This window comes from Alosa pseudoharengus, unplaced genomic scaffold (genome assembly GCF_046254945.1).
Source record: "Alosa pseudoharengus isolate Yale_2024_CS ecotype anadromous, Long Island Sound unplaced genomic scaffold, YU_APseudo_1.1 YU_APseudo_1.1_scf_8, whole genome shotgun sequence".
NCBI lineage: Eukaryota > Metazoa > Chordata > Actinopteri > Clupeiformes > Clupeidae > Alosa > Alosa pseudoharengus.
Genome location: NW_027468870.1, coordinates 17,108,545 through 17,119,459, shown reverse-complemented (window position 1 = coordinate 17,119,459; position 10,915 = coordinate 17,108,545). Strand labels below are relative to the sequence as shown.

General features: G+C 42.7%; 1 protein-coding gene across 1 annotated transcript; it reads right to left on the bottom strand.

Moving 5' to 3' along the window:
- Nucleotides 1–4,148: 4,148 nt before the first annotated feature.
- On the bottom strand, nt 4,149–10,832 carry vps51 (VPS51 subunit of GARP complex). The gene is made up of 11 exons (XM_076274598.1): nt 10,055–10,832; nt 9,551–9,680; nt 9,276–9,422; nt 8,884–9,103; nt 7,617–8,538; nt 6,949–7,164; nt 6,701–6,784; nt 6,292–6,426; nt 5,831–5,952; nt 5,531–5,618; nt 4,149–4,642 (listed from the first exon to the last, which is right to left on the bottom strand). Exons 1-11 carry the CDS (start codon nt 10,247–10,249, stop codon nt 4,382–4,384), a joined length of 2,520 nt encoding a protein of 839 aa, XP_076130713.1. The 5' UTR covers nt 10,250–10,832; the 3' UTR covers nt 4,149–4,381.
- Between the last annotated feature and the right edge of the window lie 83 nt (nt 10,833–10,915).

Here is a 10,915-nt window from a genome sequence, read left to right as displayed (position 1 = left end):
TTTTCAGTGAGGCGCGGTGGTTTATGGGATGAGTAGTTCCTTCGCTCGGAAATGAAAATATGTTCAGTCTTGTACCCAGGGGCGCCTGCAGGAATTAATGCTATGGTACGCACATCCACCCCCCCGGCAAAAAAAAACTCACGCGTGGACAATATTTGTCCGTTTCCCGGTTTACATAGCATAGTAACATTCACATGCAATAATACAACAACGTCTTCAATGACCTATTTATTTGGACAACTTGATACAGCCCTATACAGGCTAAAGTTACCTTTAGTTTTGTTCTAGCTTACCGTGACGTCTGGCTTTAAACAGCTGTCTAATGCAGTCTAACGTTCTGACAAGCAATTGCCTACCTTGTTCTTGCCCATCTGGAATAACTCCTAGCTTTGCTGCATCCATTCTTTCTGTTTTCGTTGTTTAAACTTGTGATATCCATGATGAGTATTGAGTTAGTGAATTATCTCAACATTGTCTGCTGATAATATAGATAGCCGAGTAAAAGAAAACAAGTAGCCTAGTTGTGCCTGCGTGCGTATTCTCTCTCTCCTGCTCAAACAAAATGTGTGCGCGTTAATTTTGATAACGTGTTCACTAACTTCAATAGAAAATTGTAAATTGTAGCCTGATGGCATGCAGCTAATGGGATACTGTCCATAGTTGGGAAGGTATGGTGGGCCAAAACACACACACACAGGACATTTTCTCTTGTTGAGTAGCCTGATGGTACGCACAGTGCGTACGGACGTACACCTGCAGGCGCGCCTGCTTGTACCTTTGACTTTTTTTGGACTTTCTCTTCGTTTTTTCACTCGAAATGTTATGTTGTATGCTTATGAGTTACGCCGTAGCTGATTAGCCTAAGACATGCTCTAAAACTCTTTAGATACGGATTTTTCCAAAACGTCAATGGGAGAAATGAATGGGAAATTTACTTCCGGAAACTAAGCTCTCTCGGAGGAGGGGCGGGACTGTGATGCACAGGCTGCTTTTTGGATTGGCATCATTTTGGATTATGTTCAAATTATTTGTTTGTAAATGATTGTAAAAAAAAGCCAAATTAAATTGATCAAGATTCCATTTATAAAAACAGTAAAAGTGGAAATATCCAAGGAGGGTGAATACTTTTATAAGCACTGTATCTATCTTGAGGTCAACCTAACAGGCCATATTCAGGTGTCACAGACTAGAACCACTCAATGAACCTTGAAAATAACCCTCAACTGCTTCTGTCTCCATCACTCAAAACTCAGGTCTTCTCTAGTATGGCTTTATCGAACATTCAACTTGCAAAATGTCATTTTTAAGCTTGCCTACAATAACCTTCAGAAAAAGTTTGGCCCCAATAAAGTCCTTCTAAAAGACTTTGCCTATATGGACAGTAGTCCAATTGTCATGGGATTGGTGAGGAAAAAGACCCTGCACACCAACATAGCTACTGAGTCAGAGTATCCAACAAGTGTCTTTCCTTCCTGAAGATGACCTTCACTTTCATGATAGAGGTCCTCCGAGATACCATAAAGTACCAACGAAACAGTTCACTGACATTTTCCAATCTTTTTTCCAATTACACTTAACTATCTACCTTAATAGAATTTTCCACCATGCAACCAGTGTTGGGCAAGTTACTTCAAAATCGTAATGTACTATGCATTACTTATTACTGTCATTTCAAAGTAATTTGTTACATTATAATATTACTGTCTCTGAATTGTAAGGCATTACACTACTATTGCATAGCCTGGCTAGCGCCACCACTTCTCAATGAGACGTGGTCTGGAAACCAAACGTTCATTTTCTCATATTTGAAAAAAATGCCCAGATCCGTTTATTGGGTGCCACGGATGTCTATCAAATGCGTCTGTGCATAGCTCATCATCATCTTGCTTTCCCCCTTGTTCTGTGATTGGTCCCCTATCTCAGGCGAAAATTTGCTCCATGGTCTCCAGGCTGCCTTAGCAGCGTGAATCAAATCGCGCGCAAGGCAGCATGGGAACACCCAGGCTAACTATTGCATTACTTTTAAGTTACTTTCACCAAAATATCTAGAAATATGGATTTGCCATTCTAAATACAGTTTATTACACTCAATGCAGCTTGCTCTTCCAATGGAGGGAGATGTGGTATAGCATAATGACGGAGCTAGGCTTAAGGCAACAGTAGAATGCAATAGGCGCAGTGCTCATAATGCAATACAAGGAACAATAGTCAGAATTTTGTTAAAAACCGACAAAAGGTCAAAGTCTGGTAAATTGTAATAGAAATACTGTAATTTTAAAGCCTAGGCCTACTCATTAAAATCAATAGAGAGCCTACTATATTGTAAATCAAAAGCTTAAAGGAACCGTATGTAAGATTGTGACCAAAACGGGTACTACAATCACTTTCAAATTACTGTAGAGCGGTGTATCCCCTTCCCCTCCCCTCTGACTTGCAGAGTTGGCAACCGGATGACGAAACACTACTGACTTTGTGATTAGTCGATAGGTGGAGGGTGGCACATTAGGCCAAAACACAACATGACAACATCAACATCAGTTGAGGGCTGCAACTTCACTTTTTAAATGACAATATCCTGGCCAGACTACTGTTGTCAGTGATATAAGTATTTGAAATGAACATGATTTCTTAATGTTTAGTGACATATCAGGGCAATTTTATGATTAATTGAAATACATTTTTTACATACGGTTCCTTTAATAAAGACATGTCAATATGGTGGCCTGCTGGCCATTTCGGTGCCCTAAGTGAGTGGCATTAAATGAGTGACATTTAAATGATAACTTAAACACCTAAAGTAAAATAAAAGGCCTATTATTTACAGACCATTACTGTGTATTTTTAAACATTAATTTCTGAAGAAATGCTGTTTTACTTATAAATGGTGCACTGTCACTTTAAGAGCATTGATCTTTACGTTGTCATAATGCCTTTTGCTATCTCTTGTTTACAAGCCTTATTTGTTTGAGTTACATTGATAGCACAATATTAACAATAATATGCACAATGTTAAGTTGTTTTAAGCAACCTTCATTGCTTTGGAAATGGAAGTATGCAATGACATGTTGCTTCACATTTCGTGAATACAAGTGAATTATGAGCCTGGTATCCACCTAGCTATCTGAATGGAATGCGTTTCAGTCGACTCAGCATATCATGTGCTTCATGTAGCCTAAATGCTTGGAAAACGAATGATTGAAGACCCACCAATTCTAGTACTACGTGGTGAATGAGAGAACCCAAAAGGTATCAAACTTGCATGTAACATCGTGTTAGTGCATTTTGACATTGTAAACGTTATTGATGAAGAGTGAAACGCAGTTTGCAGTAAAGCTACTATTCATTGGTTACATTTGGGTGCCCCCTCTGTCCTTTGGTGCCCAACGCAAAGTGCGTGATGCGCGTGGTGGGAGCGGTGGCACTGCCAGGCTACACAATCTTTTTCTGCATTTCTATCCCTTTATTCTCTTCAATTCAAGTTCACAGCACAAAGATGGCATGCACAACAGCATAGTTTGTGTTTTATCAAGAATCAAAAAGATTAGCGTGGCACTACTTTAGATGTTTCATTAATTTAGCCTACTTGTTCTATTTCGCGAGCTGAGAGATCTTTCGGTTTCGCACACAAAGTGCACTAACTATTATGTTCTTCATAGCCTTGTCTCTGACAAGCTGAAAATAATGAGCGTAGGCTTATGTCCATCCAGCAAATAGAGTCCGCCTGCGAGTCTGCTGCAGCCACAGTCATATTCAACCAGTATCAGGAGATAAAAAGTTTCTTCTATTTTGCGCGGATTTTTTCTCCTCTGTTGTTCTCGCGTGGTGTTTGCGAATATGACAAAAAACAAAACAAGCGCTTAATTTTGGGTTAAACTGCATTGTAACGCGCATTACTGAAGTTTGTACCGAGTAAATATTACCCAATTTTTTTTGTAATGCCTTACATTACCGCGTTACCGCAAACAGCAATATATTACAGTAATTACATTACTTTTGAAAGGCATTACTCCCAACACTGCATGCAACCGATCGCTTCGCTAAACGCTACCATGCTACTTTTAGCTTACGCTAAATAGTTGAAATATTAGATGTTAGATGTCCTTGGCTGCCTGGTCCATGATACGGTGACTGGTGAGTGACATGACAGCTGAGAGACTAATTTAGTTTAATTTTTTTTTCAATTTTAGGCAACATTCACATACATTCATTAAAACAAATTCACTTGTGTAACAGATTAATATGAATCAATATATTACTGCCTGTACTTCAACCTCAGTGACAACTGAAGTGACCATTCATAAAGTTCATTCATAGGTTCAGGAGACCAGCAAGGGTGGATTTAGAGTTTCTGAAGTAGCTGGTAACGTACGTAGGGTCCTTTTTAACCTCTCTCACAGATGACCTCAATGACACTCTGCTCCATAGGTGCGGGGTCTAGACAGCGATGGGCAGCACTACCGACAATCTCATCCAATAGAAAGTGCACCAGGTTCTCATCCGACACAAAGCGCCAGAGATACATCTGCAGGTAGTGGCAGTCCACCTGGATCTGCTGCAGGCCGTAGCGGCCGAAGGTACGCAGGCGAACACATTCTAGGAACGTCTTCAGACTAATCTTAATAATCCCAGTCAGCACGGAGACCTGGAGGAGGGGAGAACAAACAAGAGGAAATGTTACTATAATATTCTTGAAAGTACAATTCGGAAGGTGAATTCTGCCATCAACAACAACTTAAATCAATGTATAGGGGGGCTACAACACTAGAAATGACAATGGACAATGAGACCTGTTATGTTTCTGTCTGTCCACACACACACACACACACACACAATCACTTACTCAGACGTAGTTGCTACAACATCAGCACAACACTACCAAAATGACCTCTTACATATAATACACTTACTATTTATGTCTGGCTGCAAGAGAAGCCGAAAGCCAAGATTTTTATTCTCTACTGAGATGTAACAATAAATGAGTCTTGATAGCCAAAACACACCAATTTGAAAAGGGTAAGTAGATCTGGGCAGGTTAAATTCTCTTTATTACAAGTCAATAAGACAACACAACACAACACAACACAACACAACACAACACAACACAACACAACACAACACAACACAACACAACACAACACAACACAACACAACACAACACAACACAACACAACACAACACAACACAACACAACACAACACAACACAACACAACACAACACAACACAACACAACACAACACAACACAACACAACACAACACAAGCACAACACAACACAACACAACACAACACAACACAACACAACACAAGCACAACACAAGCACAACACAACACAACACAACACCAGCACAACAATGGTAGGTGCCAGAGCTAATCCAGATGTAATATCTGATTGAGGTAGTTATAAGAAATGTATATATGCATGCAGTGTTCTTTAAGATCTTCAACTTGGTCTGGTTAAAATGTTAGTTCACATAAACGAGTCAGTGAGTTATAACATCATGTGTCCAGCATAATGGCATATTTTTTTTACCTTATTGAACTCTACTGGACTGAAGATGTCGATCCTCTCAGAGAAAAGCTTGTGGATGTTACTCAGGAGGTTTGTGTCCATAGGAGCACTGAAACATAAGCACTATGTCAGCAGACAGCTCTAAACAGCAACTATTATCATGACTATGATCCTAAAACGTAGGTGTTTGAGCCAGAGTATTTCTGGCAGTGGGAATAATGTTAGCAGTAGATATAAAGTAGTATATAGTAAATAATTAGTGTTAAATAATGAAGTACAGATTGGCAGAAATTAGTTTAGTTTAGAAATGAGTTAATTTACCTTGGTGTGTAACTGGGCGCATAACGCACTTGCTGTCGTGAACTGCTATAGACAGAGAAGGTCCTCTTACTTGAATCACTACTGTGGGCTTTTCTCACCCCTTCCTCATACAAAAGGCCCACCTACAAAGAATGAAAATATGAATCATCATACAGTAAATCAGGCAAACAAAACATGAACAGGCTAGAATAGGTATTTAGCTGGCTAGTCAACTCAACACAAATCAACTTTCCCCAGCTGACCACCTGTAGCCAAACCAGGACAAATTATAATTTGTCTCAGGCTTTGTCAAGCACCAGACGGTTTGATTTAAATAGGTTTTGTTTTGTCTCACACACACACACACATATCATTTGTCATATCGTCAATGTCATTTGAGTGTATTTCATAGTTTAAACAACCAGGAATAGTAACCAATAATGTTGCCTTACAATCATGAAACTCAATAAAGGGTTAACTACCTGGACATCTATGGACGTGGTGTCTTCCACAACTCTCTTCATCACTGCTCGCACATTCCGTGGCTCAATAGTGTTCACCCAGTCTCTGGTCTCCACACTTTTCCGTAACATCTGAGAGATGATCAATCCCTGGACCTGATGAATAACAGAACATATCATTGTATTATGAAACAAACAATGGAGAAATCACGCAACGTAAGAGATAATGGACGACACATCATTCGGGTACCAGAAGCTAATGCGCGCTCGAAGTGGTAATGGAATCAGGACACGCAGCAGACGTGCTGAATAACATGACACACTGCAGACCCATGTTGAAAACGATGAACAAAAAAGAACAATAAAAGATGGGTCTATTTTCGTCTCTGCTGTGTGTATTGCTGAGTACTAGGCTGTGCACCGTACGGACCTTTACGTAGTGATTGAGCAGCTTCTGCGCGGCCTCTCTGGCTTCGGCACACAGGGCAGTGACAGCAGTAACTGGAGAGTGGTGCTGAGGGGGAGCAGGAACAGTTCACAGAAGATAACATTACATAACTGACTACACATCTAAATACACCATAAGAAATATAATACATTGTGTTTAATCATCAGATGGACATAAAACAACTCTGAGGGAGACCATCTCCCAAGGAAAGAAAACTGCCATAATCTTACCTGCACCAGGAACTGTTCATCTGTGAGGGTGAGTATGTAAGAGATGGTGGACGTCTCGTAGTCCAGACACAGGCGCGAGAGCAGCAGGAGGAGGGCAGGAGGAGTGGACCCACCCCGGTCCCCGGTGCTCTCACAGAACTGACGAGACGACTGGCAGATAAACTTAATGAAGCTCACCACCAGGCTCTCCCGCACTCCCTGACTGCAGAACTCTCCCTGATAAGCAATGAGAAATACACACAAAAACAGATAAAAAAAAAAGAGACATTTAGATATTAACTGGTATTTATTCAATTAGTATTTACTCCCTTGGAGTCCGTTTTCAATGTGCTGGGTAGACCTTTAGAGTAATTGTCCAACATGCAGGGCAGTGCAAATGACTTTCATGGAACCTGTACTTTGGCCTAAAGAGGTACCTAGTGCATTGAAAAGTGACAAAAAGCATCATGTTCCTGCACGATATACCAAGATTACATAGTCCAATACCAGGTGGTCCGTGCACAGTCCCAGACAGACACCATTCTCCCTATTATGAGTCAGTGTGCCATCAATATATAAGTCTAAGACTATTATTTTGAGGGGGAAAAAAATACATAGTGTTTCTTTAATCTGCTGTAACTGAAACATTATACCATTAATATATAACATTGCTATTAGTATGTATTCACCTTGAAGTAAGGCTTGTTGGAGAAGGTGATATCCTTCGCTGTGAAGAGATGCACAGAGGCCAACACTGATTTAATCTGATTCAAGATGGAGGCTGAAAATGAGGCCAGCAGTTCGGGTAGGTTAGGAGGTGCATCTTTTCCACTGGTTCCTCCACCCAAGAGGCCCCCTCCACCCGTGCCCCCACCCATCGAGAGGCGAGGTGCAGCCAGGGCCTGCCTCACGTCGGTCAGGCTGTCCAGGTAGAAGCTCTGCAGGGCCGACAGGTACTGCTTGATCCGCTCTCGGGCCGCCTGCACCACAATCTCTGTCCCCTGGCTTGGTACGGACGACCCCGGGAGCAGCTTGGTCACGGCCTGCAGGCGACGGTGGAAGCGGTCGAGGGCGCGCACCAGCAGGGAGTTGTCCCCGACCCCCTTCTCCTCCTGGATCCGCCGCTCCACAAGGGAGAAGTAACGGACTGCCAGGGCGTCCACGAAGGCGTGGAGCTTGCCTCTGGCCATCTCCGGAATGTTCTTCGAGGCCAGCTCGCCCTCTTGCGGACGGTTGATGAAAAGCTCCTGGTACGAGGCGATGACCAGGCAGAGGTTGCTGACGAACTCGTTGCAGCCCCGGTCGATGAACTCCAGGATGTCCGTTTTGGAGGCCCCGGAGAGGAATGGGTTGCCCGAATGCATGGAGGCGTCAGTGGGAGAGCCAGCAGCAGATGAGGCCCCCTTCTTTAGAGCAGCTGAGGTCTCTGTCGTTGCTGGTTTACTGGGCGATACCGGGTCTCGTAGTTCTGCCTCTAGGCCTTGCAGGTCTGACTCTAGTCTGGACTGGGCATGGCTGAGGAACTTGTCGCAGAGTTCCTCTGCAGGCTCGTCCAGCTGGAGCAGTAGCTCAACGCACTCGGACAAGTCCTTTGCATTGGAGCCACCATCCCTGTGCATACATAGAACCACACACATTTTAGTGGAGACATTTTGGATGGCACTCTTGATATATTGATATGTTTACTCTCAATGGAAGTGTTACTTATAATGCCAAGTAATGTACAATCCTTTAGATTATTTGCATATGATAACTGGGGCTTGTTCAGTCAACTCTTAAAGGAAGGGGTTATGCTAATTGCATCACCAATACCCCTTTTTAGGGCTGTCCAAAAAAAAAACCCCAACAGAATACTGATTCTCCAATTTTAGTTTACTTTCTGTTTTTGTTCTACATGCACGTTTTTTCTGAACAAAATTCCCTGCTGCAAATGTAGATGCTGGATGACAGACTTACCTGAACTTCTGACGTAGCTGTTGAGCCAGCTGCTCCATGATGGCATTGCAGTCATCCTGGATCCCACGGAAAGAGGGCATGTGGCTGTACTGCTGAAGCACGCAGCGGGCACGGCGGTGGGAGCTCACGGCCTGGCCGTACGCCTGCAGCTCCAGGCACTTATTCAGCCGGGCAGGGAGCTCGAAGAGGAACTGTAGCTTGCGCAGGAGTGTGTGAACACCTTAAACATCAAAAGGTGCAAATAAATATAAAGTACAGCAGGCAGCCATTTAGAGGACAAACTTATATGAATGAGCATGCATAACAAGCAATGGATATCTTACTGGCTTACAACAAGGGCAAGGCTAAGATATAGCAGTTGCATGTAAGGATAGTCACTTGGGCCTCTTTACCAGAGAGCTTGGTGATCTGTGTATGTTGGTCCTGCAGTGTTCCACTGATCTTTGCACTGAACTCGGTGATGGCAGACATATTGGCAGAGAGGCAATCCATCTCATCTTCCATCTTTTTGAAATCATTCTTCATCTTCCTAATAGTGTCTATGAAGAGACCAAGGGCATGACAAGCAATAAGATGGCAATATGCCATACCATTACACTGAAAGAAACCTTGAGCATCTGTTACTGGCACAACAAGACGGTTGCAGAACTAGTTAGTGCCAACTGACCTGTTGCTGATATGAACTTGTTGTAGTTCTCATACACCAACGTCTGCATATCACTGTCCAAGGAACGTATCTGCTTCACCATGCAGCTCTCCTGGTCCATCAGTTCGCCTAGAGAGCATTCTTTTCTCAGCTGAGAAAGGAGAGAACAGGTACAAGGGTCACAAGGTGAGCATGCTATAATGTCAGGCTACTTACTGTAGCCTACTCTGGATAGTGTGGTAGTGTTAGTTTAGGAAAATGTGTGGTATAATTAAATTATTACACTGGCAGGTGTAACATTCGGAATCTAACCAACAGGCAAGGTTACATTTAGCTACATCAAAGCGTGTCGGCAGCAGCCATATGGAAAACGCGAATGGTGAATAGCGTAAAACTGGCTAGCAAGCCTTAACCAAAACAACTGTGGCGAAACCTGAGGCGTGGGAGAGTGAACCAGGAAACTAGCCACTGCGTTAACGTTAGATTACAGAACAATCACAATGCACAGCCAACATAATACGTTACCTTATTGAGATAGACCTCTGGATCGAAATGAGGCCCATTAATATCACAGGGATCCAGCGATTCGGCTTGGTCTGAGCCTTTTCCTTCCTCATTGAGCCCGTAGTAGAGCTTTAGCATTCCGTGCACTTTGCGCTTACGCTGCGCGTCGGAATCAGGTGGTGTTGTGGCAGGGCTAGTTCCCTGGTCGATATCCATATCTACCTATATTATTTTGATATATATGACGTTACTAAAGGCAAGTGAAACACGGAGTGTGCCAACTCATAACATCAGATGACTGGAGCTTTTCCGGGCTGCTAGTTTCTCGGCATATGAGGACCAGCTATCATTGGTTCAAAAGGACACGTGAGGGTGGAGCCAACAGTCCGAAGACCTCTAATGATTGCCTCTAATCTGCTCAAAAACTGTCAGCAAGGGCCAAGATGGACCGCTCAAGGCAGAGATATTCTAAAGAGTGATGTTTCAGTCCATCTCTGGCTCAGATCTTCTTGAGCGAAGATGAGGCAAGATAGCTAGCAGCTAGCAACACAGACCTAAAACAAAGGTGATACTCTTCCAAGGCCTCTGCCAGCTCCTCTCTATCAGTCTCCTCTGACTATGCCCAAAGATTCTTGACTACTCCGCTTGAACCCTCTCTGCTGTGCTTTTACTACCTCATACTTCTGACTACTAGTTACCTGAAAACAGGCTCTTTTCACATCATTCATACACTGATTATTGAACAAATATATACCACATGTTTACTGAATACTACTTTGGGAGGCAGGATTGCCTTGCTTTATGAATGTCTGAAATGTGTTTAGTGGTAAACATAATGGGAATATCAAAATATCTGCCATAAATGATTTTTTATTTATGTTC